This window comes from Diabrotica virgifera, chromosome 10, assembly GCF_917563875.1.
Source record: "Diabrotica virgifera virgifera chromosome 10, PGI_DIABVI_V3a".
Classification (NCBI taxonomy): domain Eukaryota; kingdom Metazoa; phylum Arthropoda; class Insecta; order Coleoptera; family Chrysomelidae; genus Diabrotica; species Diabrotica virgifera.
Window position 1 is genome coordinate 1,941,814 of NC_065452.1, and position 25,450 is coordinate 1,967,263.

A 25,450-nucleotide genomic window follows, 5' to 3' on the forward strand; every position below is an offset into this window, starting at 1 on the left:
ATTTTTATATATAAAAAGTGTACATAGATCCTTTATGAACGTACATTTTAAAATTTACTGTGTACATAAACTTACGTGCATAGAAATCGGCCCACTTAAAAATTTGATCATTTTTGATGTCTCATATTTCCTAAACCTGTTGGCCAATTTAAGCGATTTTTTGAACATGTTATAGCACGATTCTTTAACAATACCAGTGTAATAATATTGCTGCTAAACAGGTAAATTTTCATTGTATACCGGGTGTACCAATCAAAATGTGTTTTTTTCTCAAAGTTCGCATCATCCTGTGGAATATTTTACCATTTATAAAATACTGAAATTAAAACCCAACTATAGCCTCAGGTTTTATTAACATTCTGTTGTTTGATTCATTCCTTTATGTTGGATAATAAAAACTTAGATACTTTAACAACTAAACATGTTCTTCATTAATATCATCAATATCAACTGTGTTTCTAAATAAGTGCGACAAACTTTAAGGGGTAATTCTGCACGAAAAAATAATGACAGTTGGCTTTATAAACGTATGTCCACAAATGTTTCGTTTCCGAGATACGGGATGTTGAATGATTTCTTACAAACTGACGATCTATTTATTGCTTTAAAACCAGTTGAGATATGCACATAAAATTTGGTAGTTTTTAAGAGATGGTTATTACGCATGTTTTGACATGCAACTAAGAATTTTATATTCACGCCGTAAGCACGCCAATGGTGAATATTAAATTCTTAATTGTATCTCAAAAAATGTGCAATCACTGAGCCTTAAAACCCACCAAATTTCATTGGCATATCTCAACCGGTTTTAAGGCAATAAACAAATCGTCAGTTTGTAAGAAAAAATTCAACATCCCGTATCTCGGAAACGAAACATTTGCGGACATAATATGTTTATAAAGCCAACTGTCATTATTTTTTCATCCAGTATTACCCTTTAAAGTTTGTCGCACTTATTTAGAAACACCGTGTATTGATGAAGAACATGTCTGGTTGTTAAAGTACCTTATTTTTTTATTATCCAACATAAACGAATGAATCAATAAACAAAATATTAAAAAAACCTGAAGCTATAGTTTTAATTTCAGTATTTTATAAATGCTAGAATATTCCACAGGGTGATGCGAACTTTGAGAAAAAAAAAAAAAACACAGTTTGATTGGTACACCCGGTATACAATGAGATTTTACCTGTTTAGCAACAATATTATTACACTGGTATTATTAAAGAATCGTGCTATAACATGTTCAAAAAATCGCTTAAATCGGCCAACAGGTTTAGGAAATATGAGACATCAAAAATGACCGAATTTTTAAGTGGACCGATTTCTATGCACGTAAGTTTAGTTTGAAATGAAAGTATGTCTAATATTCTATTGATTTATGCAATAATAAATAGTATGTTCCACGAAATATGGTATCGAACATTTTCTCAAAATCTATTGAAAATTTTACAAATTCTTTTTATAAAATTTGCAGGAAATAATGATGCGTAGAACCATAAAATATTTTCAAGTATACAAGGTGTCTCTAAAATATCAAAATAACGAGCAACTTTGCTATTTTTATAGAATATAGAACAGTATCTAGTACGATAACGATAATAGATCGGTACGATAAAGTTCTCGGGCGGCCCTTCCGTCCAGCGTTTTTTTTTACAAAATTCAACATCTCAATGTTCAATTACAATGAATAATTACAAAAAATTAATGAATTCAAAAGATTACACCAACATTTTGAATTCAAAAATTGATTATGAAAATACTTAAAAGGGAGTAGAAATCGAAAAGGGAAACCAATAGCTAGGCAACGTTTTCGAGAAATCATTTTAAGCCGGCTGATTCTTTCATATATTGTTCCCTATGCTTCCTCGAACACCGTACCGGCCATCTGGCTGCTGATACAGGTTGCGTTCATTACTGCGCAGCACATTTGTACAGGTAAACACATGAAATTTAAAATTATTGTAAGACGAAAAATTATTTTGTAATTACATTTTAAACATTATTATATGAACTATAATTGCCAGACATTTTTGTGGTTTAAAAAGTAATGACAAAAAAATGTTTCGTCCTAAAATAATTTAAATTCAATATACAGCAATAGATAGCAATAAAAGTTGATAACAAAAATTGTAGCCAACTTTCAGATTTACATTACGAAATTAGTTAGAATGTTACGATAACATAGTGGCAAACCAAACTTATGTTTTTTTTTTAAATGGAACACCCTATATTTTATTTTATATTCGAAATTCTCTTAACTTTCACATCACAAAAATATAAAGGTTTGTTATATATATATAGGGCTTTTACAAAGTCATAACAATTTTTTATGAAAAACGTAATAAGTTCAGCTCCCTGTATAAATAAAAATAAGCACAACAGCAATGGTTTATTGGTGCTATAATTTTTTGTTGATTGTCAAAATTTATAAAAATGGTTGATATTGCTAATTTTCCTTATATCGAATACAGAGTGAGTCAAAACGCAAGTACATTCTTTTCTTAGAAATATTAAATGAAACAGTATTTTATATCACCATCGAAAAGTATCATTACCGTATTTTAATTTTTGTATAATATTCCCTATGCCTAAATTTGTTAGTTTTCGAGATATTTTCATTTTTCAGAGCAAGTTATTAATTACGGTGTTTATTTAAAATTACTGAGAAGATAATGTACTTGCGTTTTGACTCATCCTGTATTCGATATAAAGAAAATTAGCCATATCAACTGTTTTTATAAATTTTTACAATCAACAAAAAAATACGGCACCAATAAACCATTGCTGTTGTGCTTATTTTTATTTATACAGGGAGCTGAACTTATTACGATTTTCGTAGAACATTGGTTATAACTTTGTAAATACCCTGTATAACATAACAAACCTTTATATTTTTGTGACGGAGAAGTTAAGAGGATTTCGAATATAAAATAAAATTTAGGGTGTTCCATTTAAAAAACAAGTTTGGTCTGCCACTATGATATCAAACACCCTGTAACATTCAAACTAATTTTGTAATGTGAAGCTCAAAGTTGGCTACAAGTTTTTTTATTGCTATTTATTACTATAGCGGATCTACTAAGCTTCATCACACTAATCAATCACCCTGATTTTATATTTACCTGTACAGGTGTGCTGCGCAGTAATGAACGCAACCTGTATCAGCAGCCAGATGGCCGGTACGGTGTTCGAGGAAGCATAGGAAACAATATATGAAAGAATCAGCTGTCTTAAAATAGTTTCTCGAAAACGTTGCTAGCTCTTAGACCATAAAGTGTGTATCGGTACAATATTCAGAGCTAAACATAATTGTTCGAGCCATTTAAATATTTAATTAATTGTTGTCTGGTTTAAAGCACCACTCTGTATTCAAAAATCGTTATAATATTAGGAGTTTCAAAAACCCTGAATAGACACATTCTTCTGCTCAGACATAATGCTAAGTTTGCAGATCTTTGACACATATATGTTCGTAACAAGAATTTCAGAATGAGAGGGTCGTAAATAGTTTTCAGTGTTGAAATGTGAATTTATAAGTCAAGACGGTGATCGAGATTTTTCCGAGCCGCGTAATAAAAAACACATTTTAGCATTCAAAGAACGTTTCCGGAAAATCGGGAACCCTTTTAAGATATCGTGTAGTGGTAATAATAGGTTCGACAAGAAATACTGTAATGCACGTTTGACATTCCGGATTATGGTATTTACTAACATTTTAATTATACGCGGTGTGTTAGAACTTATCCATTTTAGAGATATACGGTTAATTTTTCGTCATTCAATAATTTTGCAAGCTGTTAACTCTTAAAGCTGATTATAGAAAGTAAAAGTACAAAGTCTTTTATTTAAACTCGAATCTCGGGGGTTTTGTCTTAAGATCGGGTAGATCATTAGAGGCCCCCACAATAATACCAAATAAATGATGTAACAAATACCGCACTGAAATTTTTACTTGTATGTATTTGAAAAAAATCGCACTTACTTATCAAAATTGCTACACAAACCAGAATAGCAACCAAGAAATTGGAGTCGATACCGAAAGTCACAGCTTGCATCACTGCATAGTTACAGTCGGGATACGCTTGGAATGCATCAGAAGGTGCACCGAGGTTGTAGTAAAATTCATTATACGTCAAATTTCTAATACAACCAGAGAAACGGGTGGCAGTCGGTGGCAAATGGTCCCAAATTCGTTTGAATTCTTGATCGGTGAATCTGTTTTTCATACCTCCCAGTTGAAGGGGGCCATTTGCTCGGATAACACCTTTATGTAGTTTATTAGTCCAAATTGAACACGTTGTTCCACAGTCGTCTACTTCCAAGGATATATCCTACAAAAAGAGATACTTTATTTTCAAAGCAGCAATATTAAAACTATAACAATAATTAACATTTATGACTGCCACAATAGTGACAAAAAAAGTTCCTTCCACCCGCAAATTTTTTGATCCTATAAATTTACATACAAGTGTATGATAAATTACATACATTCAGTAATGAGCATTTGATGAGTTCGGTAGTCAATAAAATCGCCTTACAAAATCTTGAAAATTTTCCTAGTAAAACAGTGTTTTAAATTTTTATGAGTACAAAGGGTCAATTAACAAACAAAATCTACAACATCGATAAAGTGTTTTGACCATTTGCTGTTGTTTATAGTTGAAAAAGTGCAGTTTATTTCAATTCTTTAACAAAATTCCTCACACCTTTTATTCAAAGGGAATACTAGAGGATCCGATATAAGGTCGATTTGCACCGATCTGTTTAATGGATAAAAATTATTGGATATGTAATTTAGCATGTTAACCATTACAAAAAACAAGGGCTGCCTGATCTAATCTTGTTCTAACTGTAATTAATTAATAATTAAAAAATAACATTTTTTTATGAATTTAAAATAAAAAATTTCGACCCGGTCAAATATTATTTCAAATTTTTTGGATCATTCTAAACCAAAAAGGTCTTTTGTAATTTTTCTCTAAAGCTGATCGTTTTCGAGTTATAAACAATTTAAAACTGAAAAAAGAACGAAAGATGACAATTTTCAAGGCTCAAAAACACAAGTAAAAAATATCATTTTTGTAATCACCAAATAGATAAATTCAAGTTCAAACCTTTTTCTATCAGGTCTCGATAATAATTTTAGCCATGTTTTATTCTAAAACATATTTTTTTAATTGTTAATGAGGAAGGTTTCTTATGGGGAGACGGGCATTAACAACTAAAAAACAATGTTTCAGAATGAAATAAGTCCAAAAGACTTATCAAGAACTGATAGAATAAGGTTTGAACTTGAATTTAGGTACTTCGTAATTTCAAAAATGATATTTTATACTTACGTTTTTGAGCCTTGAACATCGTCATCTTTGGTTCTTTTTTCAGCTTTAAATTGTTTATAACTAGAAAACGATCAACTTTAGAGAAAAATTACAAAAGACCTTTTTTGTTTAGAATTACCTAAAAAATCTGAAATAATATCTGCCCGGGTCGAATTTTTTTTTAATTTATAAAAAAAATGCAATTTTTTAATTATTAATTAATTATAGTTAGAACAAGATTAGATCGGGCAACCCTTGTTTTTTGTAATTGTTAACATGCGAAATTACATATCCAATAATTTTTATCCATTAAACAGATCGGTGCAAATCGACCTTATATCGTATCTTAGACTAGAACACACCTCATTAGTGTAGATAAGATTATACCAGTTGTTTTAATCAGTAATCAGTGTAAGGAACATCATAAAACCAAAATTTGATTATTATAAGAAACACAAAAAGTAAGATATAAAGGCAGTTTTTGTTTATATTCGATTCAGAGTTGGACCACCATCTCCATATAGCTATTTCAGCAACCTCATGCCTCCTCAGTGAAGCTATGCAGTCACAACTCTGAAAGGAATATAAACAATCTACTTATTTAAGGGAAACCATCGCAATACAATGATTCCACCTTTTGAGACGCAATCTAGCGACATCTCTCGTATTACGAGGAAAACAACGAAAAGCCCCAGATACAAAGTTTACTACTTTTTAAACAATTAGAATAATTGAAATAAAAATATAATAAACAATATTTCAAATCTAAGACTTTTCGTTGATAAACTGCTTTCTGGCTGCATCCCGTATCTCCGGATTTTACAATATATAATCACAGAAACGACGAAAATAGGAGAAAGCAAATAGAGGACACTTAGGCCACGCATTTACCTTCTCTTCGTCTAGGAAAGTTACCTCTAGGAAATTTACCTTACAAAAAGTAAGGTTTTAGCAGACAATAAATGATATGATTTTGTAGCAAATTAAATCCAGTGGCGTTCCAATAATTTTTTCTTCTAGTTTTCAAAGATTTTTGGTAGATGTTGCAAGTGTTCTGCCAAATGTATTTTTAAAGAACCTAAGAATAATGGGGAGGTTATTGGTTATCCATGTGATTTTTGTAAAAAAGTTTTATGTAAAAGTTGCTCAGGTGTCAGTGCTACAGAGATTCGTTGCCTCGTATCATCATCACTCATTTTTCCTTACCTTTGTGGAGATTGTGTGTCAGTAATAAAGTCAGCAGTAAGTCGTGATAACAGAGTCAGAGCCCTGGAAGATGCCTTAAGTGGGGTCAAAATCGACAACAGCCAGAAAATCGAGGAGCTCGAAAAACAAGTTGGTGTGATATCAGACGAAGTTAGGAGTATGAGAACTAATTTTTCATCATGTCTTAAAAAGGATCTTTCCATTATTAAAAGTTCCACCACCTCATCGTCTACACAGGGTGGCTCCGGGAATACTGCACCAGTGGTACATAATAATGTGATGTTTGAAGTGCCTGAGAGCATGTAATTTGATGATGTTTAATTTAATCCAAAACAATGAGGAAAACGATTTATCTAGAGCCTACGACTTCCTCTTGGGTCTGTCAGACTCCCCAGTCAACATACTGAGCTCAGCCAGAATTGGAAAACGCAATAAAAATGGACATCAATCATTACGCCTAACCCTCGAGTCTCCTGAGATTGTTCGTTCAATTTTGAGGAACAAAAGAAGACTCGATAGAAGCTTAAAAGTTTTTATTGAGGCTGATCTAACTAACGAACAACATGCAGAGGTTAATTCTCTGAAAATAGAACTTAAAGAAAGGCAGCGTAATGGTGAACCAAATCTTATTCTAAAATATGTAAATGGTATACCAACATTGCTCTCAAAAAAACATAGAAAATCAACAGAATTAAAAGTTCAAGCCACTTCGTCAATACATGTTTATTTTCCGAACGTCAGAGGTCTGCAAACAAAACTCGATCTACTCTATGAGAATATATCATACTCACAATATGACATTATAGTGCTAAATGAAACATGGTTGACTAGTGACATTAACAATTCTGAACTACAAATGTTTGACTACAACATCCACCGAAAGAATAGATCTTTATCAACAAGCATTTTTTCTCGTGGAGGTGGGGTGCTTATAGCTGTCCGTAAAACAATATCTAGCACAGTTTTGTTAGCAAGTAACAGTGTTGAACATTTGTTTGTTAAAATTGAAGTTGGAAGCAATAAGATCATCATTGCAACTGCTTATTTTCCACCACGAAGTGAACGAGAGAAATATTGGGAGTTTACGGAGAATATGGAGAAACTATCGGATGAAAATCCAGATCACAAGCTTTGTATCCTGGGAGACTTTAACCTTCCTTACTGTAACTTGTCCAATGATGGAATGTCTTCAGTGGGTACCCCTTTGGCAGGAGCTTCACCTCGTGAAGTTGAATCCATACAGATTATTTCAGCTTCATGCTCATACCATAACCTTTATCAAGTCAACTCCGTTCAAAATGCACACAACAATTTGCTGGATCTGATTTTCATGGACGATAGCGAGGCTAAGATATCAACAGCAGAGATAGTCCTACTTCCTTTGGATATTCATCATCCACCTATATCTTTTGAATTTAAGTGTGAATCATGTGTTAACAACCCTGGACTGACTGGTGATGCTTTTTATAGAGATTTCCATGCGATGAACGTCCTAGATATTACAAGTTTTCTTTCTCAATTTAATTGGTATGATCTGTTTAAAAATAAGTCTCTTGATGATATGATCAGTATTTTTTACGATATTATATACTTAACAATTGATCTTTATGTTCCTGTTAAAAAGTATTCAGCAAAGAAATTTCCGGTGTGGTTTTCTTTAGATCTCAAAGTTACAATTATTCAAAAAAAGAAAGTTTAAAAAGAATATCTAAGAACTAAATCCCCCACTCTCTTTAATGAGTTTTCTGCAATAAGGGCTCAATGTAAACGCTTAAAACAACAATGCTATCTTAATTACATTACAGGGATAATATTAGAAATTTTTGGAAATTTGTTAGTAATAAAAATAACAAACCTAATATACCATCAGTTGTAGATTATAATAATATCACTGGCTCTAGTGGTACAGAAATTGTTAATTTGTTTGCTGAATACTTTTCAAAAACTTATAGTGATAGAGATTGTGTTTTGCAGGATAATATTTTAGATTCTGGTGACATCAAGTTAGCACAATTTACTATATCTCAATTTGGCATTTCTATTTCGTCTGTATATGAAAAACTTTCCATTTTGGATAGCAACAAGGGGCCAGGTCCAGATGGTCTTCCACCTTCTTTTTTTAAACACTTAAGCTTTTTACTTTCTAGACCTCTTTTTCACATTTTTAACATGACATTAAAGACAGGGATGTTCCCAGCCTACTGGAAAACTAGCTTTGTTACCCCAATACTAAAATCTGGAGATAAGTCTCAAGTGAACAATTATCGTCCGATTAGCATTCTGAGTTGTATTCCCAAAGTTTTTGAGAGTCTTGTTTGTGACTATTTGTCAGCAAGTTTAAAAGGCTGTTTTATCGACCAGCAATTTGGATTTCTCTCTAGCCGCTCCACTCAACTTAATTTATTGACATTTACCGTCTTCCCTGTGGAATCTCTTGAAGGTGGCTTCCAGGTTCATGCTGTATACACAGACTTTACAAAGGCGTTTGACCGGGTAAATCACAAGTTTTTAATCAATAAGTTGAGAGGTCTGGTTATCCAGGTTGAACTTTTAGAATGGTTGTTATCCTACCTATCTGAAAGAATACAAATAGTACGTGTTCAGGGTTTTCAATCGTTTGAGATTAAGGTACCTTCAGGAGTGCCACAAGGGTCACATCTGGGGCCCCTTCTATTCAATATCTATGTTAATGATATTGCCTCCTGTTTCCACTTTGCTTTTTTCCTAATGTTTGCTGACGATTTAAGATTATATTTGAAAATCGAGAATGATGGTGACTATCAAAAATTACAAGCTGACTTGGATCGGTTGAGCTATTGGTGTGACAGCAACGGAATGGAACTTAATGTTAAAAAGTGTCACTTAATGGTTTTTGGTCGAAATACAACTCCTACAAATCATATCTATACTATTAAGGATTGTCCTTTAGACTCTGTATCTCAGATAAAAGACTTAGGTGTTGTGCTCGATTCCAGCTTATCCTACATCCCCCATATCTCATCTATTGTCTCAAAATCACTTCAACTTTTAGGGTTTATCAAACGTTGTGCTAAAATATCCCATCCATAAAAATATCGTATTATTCACTTGAGAGACCTCACCTAGATTACTGTTCATGTGTTTGGTCTCCACATTATAACACCCATGTTCAAGCTATTGAGAGAGTTCAGCACAAGTTCTTAAGATTTGTTACATTTAAATTTACCACAATAAATTTTTCAAATTTTTCAAACCTTGGCAAAACCAGGTCAATTAAATGGGTATTTATATTGGAAAAAAGACAATGAAAAAAAAATTGAAAATAAAAAATAATAATTAAAAAAAAAGTAAATAAATAAAAAAAATAAAAAAAAAATTACAACGAAAGGAAATAATTCCAAATAGAAATAAAAATCGTTGAAAAATTAGATATAGGTATATAAAACAGTTCTTTGTAAAATTGGAGCAGGATTGTGATTGGATACCTACCTAAACAAATCAGTAGAAAGCAGGAAGCACTCCTTTAGAGCTTCCGCATAAATAATACAAACAATTCCAAAAAGGTAAGATGGCGAATGGACATTGACTCCGAAGCCAATAATGCTCAAACACAGACACACACACAAATGGGTATTATAAAATAAAAAACCAAAGAAGGTGTATTTTATATAAAAAATATAAATATAAATTAAATTAAATATGTGATGAGGATACGGGTTTATAAGTGTAAAAATCGTGAATACTATGAGTGATACATAACTTTTGAAACTATGTGTAGATATATTTTGTAAAAAGAAACTTCAACTTGTCGTTGTGGTAATTAATTATTGTACTACAAATAACCTGCCATTGATTTTTATAGCCTATAAAAACTAATTATGAAATAAATGGTATATTGTACACTTGTCACTTACGTCAAATCCAGATCCTATTTTTATTTTGTGTAACGATCCATCGCTCAATTTGTGAATGCGCTCTTTCAGATAAATTTCTTGAGTGCTTGAGCCGGTGCAAATTTGAAGTAATGGATATCCGTCTTTAAGTTCTAATGATATATAATCTGAAATAAGATATTTTTAGTACATTATAATTTAAAAAAATGTATGATATACTGCCCAACAAGGCCATACTAAGAAGCATTTATAAAAAATATTGGAATGTTTTTTGAATAACCTGAACAAAATATTTAATTTCTTCTTAATTTTATTTTTTTCTGTGAATATGGAATTTACCTTTAGACAAAGAAGTTTGTCTTATATTTAAAGGTCCATTGTAAAATATCAAACCATTATCAGTGGAGGAAAAAATAAACAAAAATGGAAAATTACTACTCGAATTCTGTCTAGACAATAACCTGGTGATTATGAACAAACACTTCCAACATAAAAGGATACACAAGATCACAAGAGAAGTCAAATCAAGAGACGAACAATCAATTATAGACTATACTATAGTGCAAAAAACAGAGAAGAACTGGATAAGAGACGTAAAGGTGAAAAGGAGTTATGAAATTGGTAGTGACCACTATCTACTAGAAACCACATTCAAAAGCAAAAGAAAAGAAATGAGAATATAAACAGAAAACACAAAGAAATAATAACAATTTATAAACTAAGGGAAGAAACAACGAAAATAAGATACACAGAAGGGCTAGAGAAAGAGATGGACAACGAACATGAAATAACAGAAACAATAGAACAAGAATGGGGAAAATTTAAAAATGCGATGATAAAAACAGCTAAATCAATATGTGGAACTACAAGAAATAACAACAGAGGGAAACGAACATCTTGGTGGAACGAGGAAGTGAAAAGAGAAATAAAAGAAAAGAAGAAATTATGGAAAGAATACATACAAGACAAAACACAACAAAAATATGAAAATTATAAGAGACAAAGAACAAAAGTTAAAGAGATAGTTAAGAAAGAGAAAACGAAAAGTTGGGAAAAATTCGGAGAAAAAATGGAAGAAAACAGCACAGAAAACGTAAAATTATTTTATAGAACACTGAAAACCCTAAGAAGCAACAAAGAAACGAAACTGAATAATGAACAAGGAAGGAACAATAATAAATGACGATAAGACAATAATGGAAAGATGGAGGGAACATTTCCAGCTGATACTGAATGGAAATCAAGCGAATACAATGGAGAAGGAAAGCCACACCAAGAGAGTATCCATGAGAAACAAGGAAAATCCAGAAACTATAGAAAAAGAAGAACTAGAGGAAGCAATAAGAAAGATAAAGATTGGAAAAGCACCAGAAAGCGATGAAGTAGCACCAGAAATGATGAAATATATAGGAGTAAAAGCAAAAGAAAAATTGTTATACATATATAACCTAATATGGAAGAGAAAAGTAATACCCAGAGAATGGACAAATGCAGTAATATTATACCTATATACAAGAAAGGAAACACAAGAGACTGTAAGAACTATAGAGGTATATCACTACTATGTGTAGCAGCAAAAGTATACGAAACCATAATAGAAAAGAAAATCAGAAAAGAAATACAGATAACATAAATTAGAGGACATACAAAGTGGATTCAGGAAAGTACACAACACACAAGACCATATTATATTCGCCATGCAACAAGTAATAGAAAAAGCATTAATGAAAAATAGAGAAATATATCTGAGCTTTATAGACATGGAAAAAGCATTCGACTCAGTCAAAAGAAAAAATATATGGGAACGCCTAAAGAAGAAGCAAGTAAGTGAAGAACTGATAGAAGCGTATATACATGAAAACATGAAAGAGTATATACATGAAAACAACAAATACAGTAAGAATGTTAAATATACAGTCAGAACCATTTGAATCAACTCAAAGAGTTAGACAAGGGGGAAGTCTCAGCCCAGTGCTATTCATAAATGTAATAGATGAGATAATGAAAGAATGTAAGAAAACTTTCAAGAAATACTACATTGGTTGGAACAGAATGCAAATAATAAACGCCGAGATGTGTATATTTGCAGACGACATAGTATTAATTGCGGAAACAGCAGAAAAACTGAAATACAATTTAGAGAAATGGAACCTAGAAGCAAGCAAATACAACTTAAACGTAAACAAAGAGAAGACTCAGATAATGAAAATATGAAGGAAACAAGGGACGGAAGATCAACTAGAAGTAATGATAGACCAACAAAAAATAATACAGACAAATTCATACAAATACTTAGGAACAGTAATCAACAACAAAGGAGACATCGAGGACGATCTTAACAACAGAATGGAAGACACAGGACAACTAGTCCAAGCACTAAATAGAGGATTCCTTAATAACAAAGAAATATCAACAAAGACCAAGATAACAATATACAAAACAATATATAGACCTACGGTGACATATGGAGCAGAAAATTGGATATTAAACAAAAGACATCAGAGCAGAATTCAGGCAGTAGAGATGAAATACCTCAGAAGAACGATCGGAGTAAAAAGAACTTATAGAATCAAGGAGAAAAAATTGGCATTGTTCGGACATCTAACCCGGATGGACCATAATAGAAAAGTAAAAAGAGTGTGGGACGCCAAACCAATAGGGAAGAACAGAAGAGGAAGACCCATTAAAGAATGGAACAGTGACATTTCGCAGATACTGCAGAGTAAGGGTAAGGCTTGGCAGGAAGCAACACAGATGGCATCCAATAGGAAGGAAGGGAGAAAGTTCGTTAAGAGCTAGAACATATTGTAATTTAATGAATTGTATTATAAGCGGCCCAACAGGTACAAATGGGTCTACTGATTAAGTAAAGTAAAAGTATAATTAAAAAAAAAATGTATCATATAGTGCCCAACAAGACCATACTAAGAAGCAAAATACTGGAATTTTTTTTGAATAATCTCAACAAAAGATTTAATTTTTTCTAAATTTTATTTTTTTCTGTGAATACATATTGAACTTACCTTTAGACAAAGAAGTTTGTCTTATATTTAAAGGTCCATTGTAAAATATCAAACCATTATCAGTTTGTGATAAAATATGCAGTATAATCTCAGTCCTGTTTGTAGCGTCAAAGGATGGATACATAGCCCAACCAGTTCCTGTAAATCCTATAGCTAGGATTTCACAATGTGGTCCTTCAAATCCTGCAGGACAATTACACGCTGTGTTTTCGATAAGGACGCCTCCGTTGAAACATTCCATAACATCTCTTGGTAAAGCGGCACACACAGGATCAATAAATGCATTTACACCGACAAAGGATGTTCTGTTAGTAAACACTACAGCTGGTTCTCGTGTTATGTTTAATTTGTTCGTACATGAGTTTTCAGCTCCACACGTTGTTTCGTTAAGGCACTCGTTTACGTTGATCATGTAGAATTCCACATCTAATTTTTGTTCAAGCTGAAATAAAAAAAATATTTTTACACTATTTTCATTATAGTCCAGGGCGGATCTGTTTTGAGATGGACGTTGAGAGGTGACTCATATTTTTTTGCAGAAATTGCTTGGAATTAACTCATATAATAATAATTGAGTTATCCTCCCACTCAAAAAGGTCCGGAACATTGTTAAAAATAATCAAAATGTCAAAAAATGAAGGAAAAATTCGATTTTTTTAACTTTAAAAGTATTCACTTCAGAGAAAAGTTGCACTGACATTAAAGTTGCGGAATTAAATTTCCTACAATATACGAATGGTTAAAAATTGTCACTCTTGTTGCAAACTAGCAATAATTGCGAAAAAACATAAAAAAACAAATATTCGCATTTTACGATTTTCAACCATTTATGCTACACTTAGGACCTTCATATTTTACCCAAAAAAACTCAAAACTTTTACCCAAAATGACATAATAAAACAACACGGTAAATTTGATTCGAGATTGGTTCAATAGATTTTGCAAAATAAATTTTGAAATACAGGTTTCGCAAAAGAAATCATTTTTTCAAAATGTTGCAAGACTGAAAATAAAGCAGATAGCAAGTTGAAATTTTTTTGCATATAGAAGAATACTGTGCCTTTCATTTGCAATTTATAAAATTAAAATCGGTTAACTACCACGGCGTCAGGAATTTTTAAAATAAACTTTAATTTTTGGTGCTACGCGCAGGACACCGGTGTTTGATTCACACAAGTTGATTTCCACCAAAATTTCTTCCAATCTTTATCTAATATATTATTTTCTTACTTCTTATTTTGTTGTATTCCACAAAAACCAAACTAATTTTATTATTGTTTGTGAAATATTGTTTAAACAATTGCATACGTTTAAAAATAATATACTTTTATTCTCTAAGTTACAATATATGAACAAAGAAAGTTTTTGCTAAAAAAGTGTAATTTCAAAGGACAAAGTATGTGTTTTTATTTTGCAATAAACAAATTCATTTATTTATATCGAAATGTACTAAAAATTAAAATTTATCAATCATTATCAAAAGTCATTGGAATGCCCAATCAGAGCAAACGTATCCGCTGTCCTGCGCGTAACACCCAAAAATTAATGTTTATTTAAAAAAATTCCTGACGCTGTAGTGGTTAACCGATTTTAATTTTCAAAATTGTAAATGAAAGATACAGAATTATTTTATATGTAAAAAAAATTCAACTTAATGTCTGCTTTACTTTCAGTCCTGCAACATTTTGAAAAAATTAATTTTTTTGCGAAAGCTGGATTGCAAAAATTATTTTGCAAAATCTATTGAACCGATCTTAATGAAATCTACAGTGTTGTTTTATTATATCATAAAGTTTTTCTGGGTAAAATATGAAGGTCCTAAGTGTAGCATAAATGGTTGAAAAACGTAAAATGCCAATACATGTTTTTTATGGTTTTTCGCAATTATTGCTATTTTGCTACAAGGTTGACAGTTTTTAAAATTTGTAACTAATCCTATATTGTCAGTCCTTTTATGTCAGTGCAATTTTTCTCGGAAATGAATACTTTTAAAGTTATAATCAAAAAACCAAGAAAAAAATCGAATTTTTCCTTGATTTTTTGATATTTTGATTATTTAAACAATGTTCCGGACCTTTTTGAGTGGGAGGATAACTCAAATATTATTGTATGAGATATTTCCAAGCATTTTCTGCAAAAAAATATGAGTCGCCTCTCAACATCCAAATGTACTAATATTTTTACAAATACAGGTCTATTAAAGTTGTATCGAAAAGAGCGAGCATAAACAATTTTTTAACATCAAAGATAATATTATAAATGAGGCCTATAAAATCAAAACCTGCTAGATCCATGTTTTGAAATTTTTCAGATTAAAAAAACAATATTTGTATATGTAGCAGCTGCATATAATACTCTGGTTAAATCGGAGAGTGCAGGAAGAGTCTATACCGGTTTCGGAGGTCTTTCCCCCCTCATCAGTAGTCCCATATGAGGGGTAAAAGACCTCCGAAACCGGTATAGACTCTTCCTGCACTCTCCGATTTAACCAGAGTATTATGCAGCTGCTGCAATTTCGTGTTACAAAGAAATTGAAAATGTTTATACATTTCTAAAATAAACTATTCACAGGGAAAAACTGAAATAATTAAACTTATAGGATAAATATGGAAGTGGGCCAAATGCCATGAGAATGCAATAGCAACATCTTTTATGATTTTGCAGTCTTTCCTTACCTCAGCTGGTACGAAATGGAAAAATGGAAATGTACAAAACTTAGTACGTTAGATACTTTAGAAGGAGAAAAGAAAGACTGCGAAGTGAAGACAGGCTTTTAAAGGGAAAGGTTTAAAAAATAATAGACCTTGCAACACGATTACCAATTTACTCTTGCTATGTGTAGCATTTTCGCGGAAATTATGAGAAAATTAGTGCTTCGAAGGAGTAAATTCACATAAAAAACATGATAGCAAGTACACCGAGAGAACAATTTCTTTTCTCCTAAAACACTGATTTCTTTGAGCCATCTTTCTTAAAAGTTAACATATCATATTAATTAACTTAAACATACCGGTTCACATATAAAGAAACGAGTTTTTTAAACACAACTCAATAATTTCTTACAGATAATTTGTTCAATACTAAGAAATGCATTAAAGGTTACATTTAGTTTTCTTATCTTAATGTTTTTGTTTCTTAAATTGAAAACTACAAATATTTTGGAGTATAAGAAATATAATGTTAAGTTAATCCATATTGATATTTGTGAACAAGAAATTTTCTTGCAATCAAATAAATATTTTAAACCACAAGAAATAATTCTTCAGAAATACCCTCTGTAGTAACTGTGGTTATAAAATAAAAACTTTATCATTAATGCCGAAATGTTACTTGCAAAGAGATTTTCTTCCACAAAAGAATTGCGCAGATTAGCTATTTATGACTTAATCGTCAGTGTTTGTCAAGATGGCGTGATATTAGTTCATGTTCATATAGATGGATTTTGGATTTGTTGGTGTTTTTTTTTAAATCAACGGATATTTTGAAGGTACGTACATATAGGTATTAAACAAAAGTAAATTGAGTAATTTAAGATGTAATAATAATATTGTTGCGTATCCGAATGGTTATAAAAGAAACATAATACTATCTTTATATGCTTTTTAGGTATAATGATGGACAACTCTGAAAGAAAGGAGCTTATTATTCTAACTGGGAAATAAGCCACAATTTAAAGCTGGGACAGAATAATATAATACATATATAGCTTCAGAACAATATTAAGAAAAGAGCTATTAACCAACCGCGGGGCCTTCCAGAAATGGTAGAACTTTATAGATGTAAGTACCTTTTTAAAAATGTGTATACTTATGTATCAACTATAATAGGTTTCTTGAATGTATCGTCTTCTATAAAAATATACAATACTATATCAAACATGGCGGGTGCAAGGCTGAGGATGTTTTCTGTTCATTTATTTGTGATAAAGAAATCTAAAAGAAATATTGTAATGGTTAAGAAATTTTATTGCCGAAAACTGTGAATTAGTTAATATGTATTAAATGACTTAAGATGTAAACTAATAATACTTTCCCGTAATAAAATTTCTTAATTATTAGGTATGCTGTCTCTTTTAGATTATAAAAATAAAGAAAATTACATATTATGTCTGCTTCAATGTTTTACATTGGTTGTATTTTCCCTCTTGTTTTAGCTAAACAATGTTTATTGTGTGACTTAATATTATACAGATAAATAATTAATATTTCATTAACAAAAAGAAAAAAATAAACAAAGATGTGTAGGTTAAATAATGTCATATGCATGTTTGAACTAAATATGATTGATTATTATTAGTATTATTAATAAATAATAATTAATAAAAAACGTTAATAAATTCATTTTTTAGTAAAATTGTGGCTTATTTCCCATAAAAAATACGTAATTATAAAAATGCCACAAGGAAATAGCTTCAGAACAACATTAGTATTAATAGTTCTTATGTGGGACCGTGTATTTGTTTTTTTTGTATTTCCTAAATTTGTCAAAATAAATATCTATATCTTTATAAAAAAATTATTAAAATAAGTTTACTCTTTCTACATATAACGATTTTGTTTTAGTGAATTGCTGATATACAAAGTGCTATTAACAAAAGAAGGAAAAATTGAGGAAGTTGGATTTGCCTCTTCATCCTTTTATTGTTGTGTAGAAGCCAGTGGTTTAAGAGTGGAGAAAATATTTGTATGTAATAATAACGTTTTATATCTTGTTTTTATTAATAAATAATGATTTTATCTTAACACAATGATTTACTTCACCGTATGTAATATCACTTTATTTTCAAGAAATATTAACTTAATTCTAAATATACGATTATATCTGCGAAATATATTTCTTAACATTAAATACATTAATTATTAATAGTAAGATAATAATATTCCTTACTAAGAAATATTATTGCTCAGAAAGTTTTGTAACGTCAAGAAAATATATTCTTATGACTAATAAAATCGATTAACATCAAGTGTAGTTTCTTTCTGATAAATGGGTTTAAAGTTTGCCAGAAAGTGATAGTTCAATCATGTTATATTCCTTTGGCTATAGTAAAATTTATTTGAAATATTTTAGAAAATTATATATTACATACAAAGATATATTTCTTAGGCAATATGCCAAGTCAATCTTTCTTAAATATAAATAAAGTTTCTTTATATCAAGAATTTTTTTCTCTCGATGTGAGACTGAGACATTTGAATAATCAAGTTAGTTTTTACTTTACCTCCATTTGATGATCTGTAACTTTGTTTTCGAGTTTCTCTGGAGCATAATATGGAGATCCATGAGCAGAAAATCGAACATCCACAAACGAACTATTCTGGTGGGGTGAATTTAAAACAGTAAATACATCAACATTCGCTAAAGATGTATTTAATATTTTGGAGAGTTCTTGGTGTAATATGTCTCTTTTGCTCTTTCCATTCTGAAACAATACTTATTAGATTGTGTTAACGAAAATATAATGAATGCACTTACCAATGAATTTTCTATGAATTCTTCCTTAGTTGTTCCTCTCAATCGAATTGATCCTGATTTTACAACCGCTTCCTCTGGAAGTACTTTAACTGTAATCGTGACTATTGCATTAACTGTATGTTCGTGTATTGTGGGTTCGTGGGTTTCAGTGACCCTGTAATGAACCTCATAAGTTCCCTCAGCCGTTGTTGGTTTCATCAGAATCATACCGTTGTTATGTTGGTTTAACACAAATTCCTCAAAGTTATCTTCTTGAACAAAGACTTTGTCATTTAAATCCCAATCGTCTAGGTCTGTAACATATACACGTCCGATTTCCATGAAATTTTCTGGCCCATTGACGTACTTATACACAAAGATCGTGCTGTTTCCGTCTGTAGCTGGATTATCATTTACATCTCCGATTATAACTCTAAGAATACTAGTTCCTGTTAGTGGAGGTACTCCACTATCTGTAATGTCAATGGCAATGTCATAATATTTTTGCTCTTCTCTATCAAACATTTCTAAAGCGAAAAGCTGGTTTCCGATAATGGAAAATTTCGATCTAATACTATCTGAAGCAGTGTCTGATAATCGAAAAGCAAACGGAGGTCCATTATCAGGACCATCGTAATCATCGGCACTTAGGTTACCTATAAAACCTGGATCCTGGTTTTCATAATAAACAATTTCTGTAACATTTAAAAAGGGAGCATTATCGTTTATATCTATTAAAATAATTTCAATTTCTGCAGTGGCCAACAATGAATTTGTGCCTCCATCATTATCACGAGCATAGATGAAGACTTGTCGTGTTGGGCTACCGAAAGGCGGATCTCGGTCTAGAGGTTTTGTTACTTGTACGCATCCATCGGCAGATACGGTCAAAAAATCTTTCTGTTCTTTCGCGACCTCATATACTATGTGTTGATCAGCATGCCTGTCTTTAATATCTGGATCATGAGCAGTCACTCTAACAACGCATCCGGATATCATAGGTTCTTCCTCTTTAATTTGAATTTCTCTGATATAGTCGTCAAAAACTGGAGGTTCGTCATTTTCATTAAGTATGGAAATTAAAACAATTGCAAAATCTTCAAATGCCCCATCAAATGCGCGAACGGTTAAGTTGTATTGTTCGATTTTCTCGTAATCCAGTTTTCCATTAACTCTTATTCTGCCGGTAGAATTTTCAATCATAAACGCATCGTCAATATTTCCATTTGTAATACTATAACTTATAACTGAAGCCGTGTCATTATCTAAAGCTTTGACTTCACCAACAATACTCGATTTATCAGCAAGCTCAGTAATATTACTGAACTGATAAATTGGATGAGTAAATACAGGTTTGTTGTCATTTTGATCTTCTATACTGATTTGGAATGTCTGAATTACAATGTTAGGCAATGTCGTGTTATACAAAGCAGACGGAGAGTTATCATAAGCTTTAACGTTTACGTGATATAGAGGTACAGTTTCACGATCAAACTCCACTCTCGACGTAATTACTCCCGTAGATCGGTTTATTGCAAACAAATCTGTATTGTCAACGAGTTCATAGCTCACAATGTTGTTAGCAGCAGTTCCGTCTTTATCGATTGCTCTTACTTGAATCGCTTGTGCACCTGGCTTGTCATTTTCCACGACACTACCTTTAAGAAATTCAAGGAAATTAGGAATTTCATCATTAACATCTAATACTTTAATTGGTATATTTATGGAAGAATCCATTAAATCTTTGTTTTTTACTCGAATAGTTAGAGTATATTCCGTTACTGTTTCATAATCCAGTGGACGCACTAGCTTTATGTGCGCTTTATTTCCTTCTGCCTCCAAAAGAAACGTTTGGTCTTTATTGGTTTGATATGTCTTTCCCTTCACCAATTCAAAAGCAAGTTGTGGATCCGCAATGTTGGACCTAAAAAATATTTCTGTTTAAAATTCTAGTTTCTAAATCAAAACATGAAGGTGTCGAACAACAATCAAGTATCAACCGATCTACCGGTTGGAACATACTTACGAAGGAGTAAGAGAGTTCATATATCTAGGCTTACAAATCAACCAAAGTAATACAGTAACTGCAGAAATTAACAGACGTATATATCTAGCAAATAGAACATACTATGAATTAAAGAAACTTTTAACATCAACCATATTCACAAAAAGTACGAAACTATTGATATCTATCTATAAGCTAGGTTCCTACAGCCTCTGCTGCGTCTCGCATTTCGACCGCCATCTATTTCTGTCCATCCATACGTCTTCTTTGATGGCTCTATCTCTCATGATGTGCCGTACATTTTCTTCCCAGGCAACTGAAGGCCTTCCCCTTCTTCTTCTTTGTTGTGGTATGTAATTTAAAGCTCTCTTTGACCATCTATCTTCATTCATTCGTTTCACGTGACCATACCACATTAGTTGTCTTTTTTTAACTAAGTTAATGGCACTGGCGTAGCCAAAAGGCCAGTCATGACATTAGTTGTCTCGTTTCAATTCTATCTACACTGGAATATACAGTATTTGTCATCCTTCTAATATCTTCATTCCTGATGTTCTTTTTTGGATATACCACACGCTCTCCTTAGATAATCCATTTCTACTACTTCTATTTTTTTTCGATCTTTCTTCGTGATGTGCCAAACTTCTGCCCCATGTCATAATAGGTTCTACCAAGGACAACCAAGATACGATAGATTGTCAATTTCGTTTTTTGTCTTATATCTTAGTATCATAGTAGAGAGTTTAGAATGTTTACCGCTTTTTTGCCCTGCTGCGTTCTGTTTTCGATGTCTCTTTTGGTAGTACCTTCTTTAGATATTATAGATCCGAGATATTTATATTCTTTACATGCTTTTGTGGTTCTAATTTCTAAATCCCGATCTTCTTCATCATCTCCTATTTTAAGATACTCTGTCTTTGACATATTCATATTGAGGTCCCATTTTTCATATTCTTTCTTTAGTTTTTTAAACATGTAGTCCATGTCTTCCTCATCATTCAACACTATTGATATACAGAACTCAAATCAAGCCTGTACTCACTTACGCGTCCTAAAAGTGGACGATGACAAAAAGTGATGAAGAACGTTTAGGCTGTTTTGAACGTAAAATGCTCATATTTATAAAAACGTGCTGGAAAATGGATTAAGACGTAGAATCTATAATTTTGAGCTTTACGTCAAGTTTATTTTGAGCGTAGAATCTATAATTTTGAGTTTATGGGATCCCGTCTTTAGTCAACTTGTTGAAATACAGAAATACAATAATTTTTTGTTGTACGTGATTACCTTTTTACACGTTGAACACTGCTGTAATTATATGTATATTTTTTCGAGTCTCAGACGAAGTTTGTAAACTTTTTTTAGTAACAGTAGCATATTTTACATGCAGAATTCAAGTACTTTTGCAGAGAAATAAGTGACTTTTATGAAGAGTTCTTTCCGGCTCCCACACAGTCAACATCGTTTAGTTATAGTTGAGACAGGTACAAAAATACCTCTTATTCTAATTACTTCCATTACACGACCAAGATGGATATCTAGGGCCAAGAAGGACCAAATTCTCCATAGAACTAGATAAATGCTTAGGATGGATACCCCCACTAGCAATACTACAAAGGATTTGCTTGAGCTGCTCCAAGATTTTCTGGAAACCGGTGATCAATAAGCAGATCAAGCCAACTTCCAATTCGAGCAGAGATCTTAGGCATTACTACGAAAATTGGAAAGCGCTGCCCCTGCGCGAAGACAACCCATAACTGCTAATAAAAATAATATAGTAACAACATCCAGAGCGTCAAAAGAAACAGCCCACACGATAACATCAAAAGAAATCTTAAATCCCTTAAAGCTAGAGTCACGGAAACAGAATAATCCAGCCTCTTCACGTACCAAGATATTTCAAACACACTCAAAATAAAAGGTAAAGTTTTCAATCCTAATAGCGACATTAATAATATTGAAAAATATTACTAAAATATTTTTAAATTGAAAACTTATTGGTCCATTTCCCTGGTGACACCTCCAAGGCTTCTACAATATGCAAGCCAAATGGATGCTGCAGTGAAGACAAAGGGGAAGAAATTCTACACTATGCAATTTAATATAATGCAATAAATAAGTTTTCAATTTAAAAATCTTTTAGTAATATTTTTAATATTTTTCAATATTATTAATGTCGCTATTAGGATTGAAAACTTTACCTTTCAATTGCCAGATGACGCTAGTCACCTAATCCATTCACGTCAGTTGCGGTGTGGGGGATAAACTCTCGTTGTTGGTCCTTTAGTTAGAGTATGGAGCAGCAGGCCTACGTCTCTCCGATGAGACTCCAATAAGAGTCGAAAATCATCGATTCAGAGTGCTGGACTGCGCTCCCTGTTCTAAGTGAAAAATAAGATTGTTTTGCCTTCGCATTGCAACTGAATAAAAATGGTATACATTTTTACTCTCAAAAATCTTAAATCAAGAAAACCAGGTTTCTAGGATATCCAGAGATTTTAACGAACTGTGACAAGTATACAAAAGTCGGACTGTTTCGATTATTTACAGACGGGATAAAAACCGGTAATTTCCCACAGGAATTCATACTTATACTTGTATTTGTATACAAGTACGTCCTACTGAGATGGTTAATGCTAGTGAATACCCTCCAAAGTTACTTTAATTATAATAATAAATGATAGTACTTACGTTGCTTCGACTGTGACAATATGTTTAGAAAAGTCTTTAAAATCTTCGGGGATCTCCAAGATTCCATCAGGCATTTTTTGAGTAAATCTGGGAGGCTGTTTATCAGACCCTACTACTGTTATAGATATCTTAGCGGTTGAATCTTTTTGGCCTTCTTGATCGTTAACGCCATTATCGGCTACATAAACAGCACTGTTAAATCTAGTATTCTTTTTCTACAAAAAGGAACCATATTTAGCGTATTTTAGCGAATTCAAAAATTGTAAAATAACTTACGTCTGTTAAAGCTTCCTTTAAATACACAACGCCAGTATCTCGATCTATCCTGAAATACTGGGTGAATTGAGCATTTTCGTTTGAAAAGTTATACGATAATCTTGAATTTTCCCCATCATCAATGTCGTAAGCAAAAACTCTCATCACTTCACTTCCTACTTTTAAATCTTCAGAAACTTGTGCATCGTATTTCTAAAAATCATAATATTTGAATATCATGTCCGTAACTTTACTAAATGAATGACTTACCAGTTTATCAAGCTGTGGCGCATTATCATTAATGTCGGTAATGGTAACTGTAAATGTACAGACATCTGCTAATGGTGGCCTGCCGTTGTCTGAAGCTTGTACGGTTACATAAAGTTCCTTCTGCCTTACTGGTTCATCCCGATCAAATGGCTGGATAGTTGTCAAAACACCAGTAACGTTGTCTATGTCAAATAAAACATGTTCTCCTTCTCTATGAATTAGTTTGTAACTAATTGTTCCTCCTCCCTCCCTAGGATCGTCATCGATAGCGGTAACCTAGAAAATTAAGTCAATTAGTATTAAATAATTATTTGGATCAAAACAACTAAAAACAAACAAACAAAAAAAGAAGCAATGGAAAACAAAGAAGTAAAAATACTCTGTTACGCAGACGACGCATGTACAGTAAGGGAAAAAACCCTTACTGTATAATATAATATGTATCGAAAAAAATGTATATAATTTTAAGTAATTTAGGTTGTTACAAAATATATTGTTTCTACATACACAAACAAAACGAAGGTTGATTGACGAAGTTTGTTTGTGTAACCTCGCAGAGACTCACGTATAGCTTACTTCCAAAGTCCGAGTTGGAAGAAGAGATAAATAGCCCACAGAGGGATTAAATTGAGCATTATAGTATTGTCATTATTTATAGTAAGATTATTTCTTAAGCATTCCCTATACCTAAGTGCTTTAATTTTTGAGTTATTCGTGATTCTTTAATCCAAACATTAATTGCAACAAAAATTACGTGAAATTTTATTAGGTGGCTGTGCAAATATCCAATCGAAAATAATTTTTCGAAAAAAAAAGTAGATATTAACCTAGACTGATCATCAATTTTTTAATTTTGAATGAGTTATCCAAATACCTACAGTTAAGATTGATGGTGCGTAAAATATAAATAAAATGATACAAGATTCTACCTAGCTGGCTATGACAATAAATTTGCTAAAACATTTGACATTATACTATCTTTATAGTTCCAGTTGCTTTGTTACCATTATTAATATGAATTTTTCTAATGAGTAACTGATGAGTAACTGATCAAAATAATTTTTGTACTAGGAGAGTATAACAAAAATGTGTTACTAGCAATAAGAATTTTTCATCAGCAATTCCCTGATAGACGAAAACCAAGAAGAGAAACTTTTGAAAGTACACTAAAACGATTTCAACAGTCTAGGTCTAGATAGTTAGAATATAAGAACGTTCTTCCTAATATGCAGATCCTCAGTTACACTATGGATTGCATTTAATTCATTTTATTCATTTACAATCGTTTTTATTCGATCAGGTTTCTGGTAATTTAAATATCCAGTCCGTTGAAACCGTTTTAGTAATATTTT

The 25,450-nt window shown here is 31.9% G+C and overlaps 1 protein-coding gene across 3 annotated transcripts in view; it reads right to left on the minus strand.

Annotated features, from left to right (window-relative positions):
• The window catches only part of LOC114334599 (DE-cadherin), a 189,170-nt gene that overhangs the window by 8,764 nt on the left and 154,956 nt on the right, over positions 1–25,450 (minus strand). For all 3 annotated transcript variants that reach the window (XM_028284673.2, XM_050663498.1, XM_028284672.2), the window contains 8 exons: positions 24,099–24,374; positions 23,850–24,041; positions 23,574–23,788; positions 18,899–20,801; positions 18,645–18,845; positions 13,424–13,865; positions 10,422–10,567; positions 3,987–4,335 (listed from right to left, as the gene is read on the minus strand). In XM_028284673.2, coding sequence (XP_028140474.2) covers positions 3,987–4,335; positions 10,422–10,567; positions 13,424–13,865; positions 18,645–18,845; positions 18,899–20,801; positions 23,574–23,788; positions 23,850–24,041; positions 24,099–24,374 — 3,724 coding nt within the window. The remainder of the gene's footprint in view (positions 1–3,986; positions 4,336–10,421; positions 10,568–13,423; positions 13,866–18,644; positions 18,846–18,898; positions 20,802–23,573; positions 23,789–23,849; positions 24,042–24,098; positions 24,375–25,450) is intronic.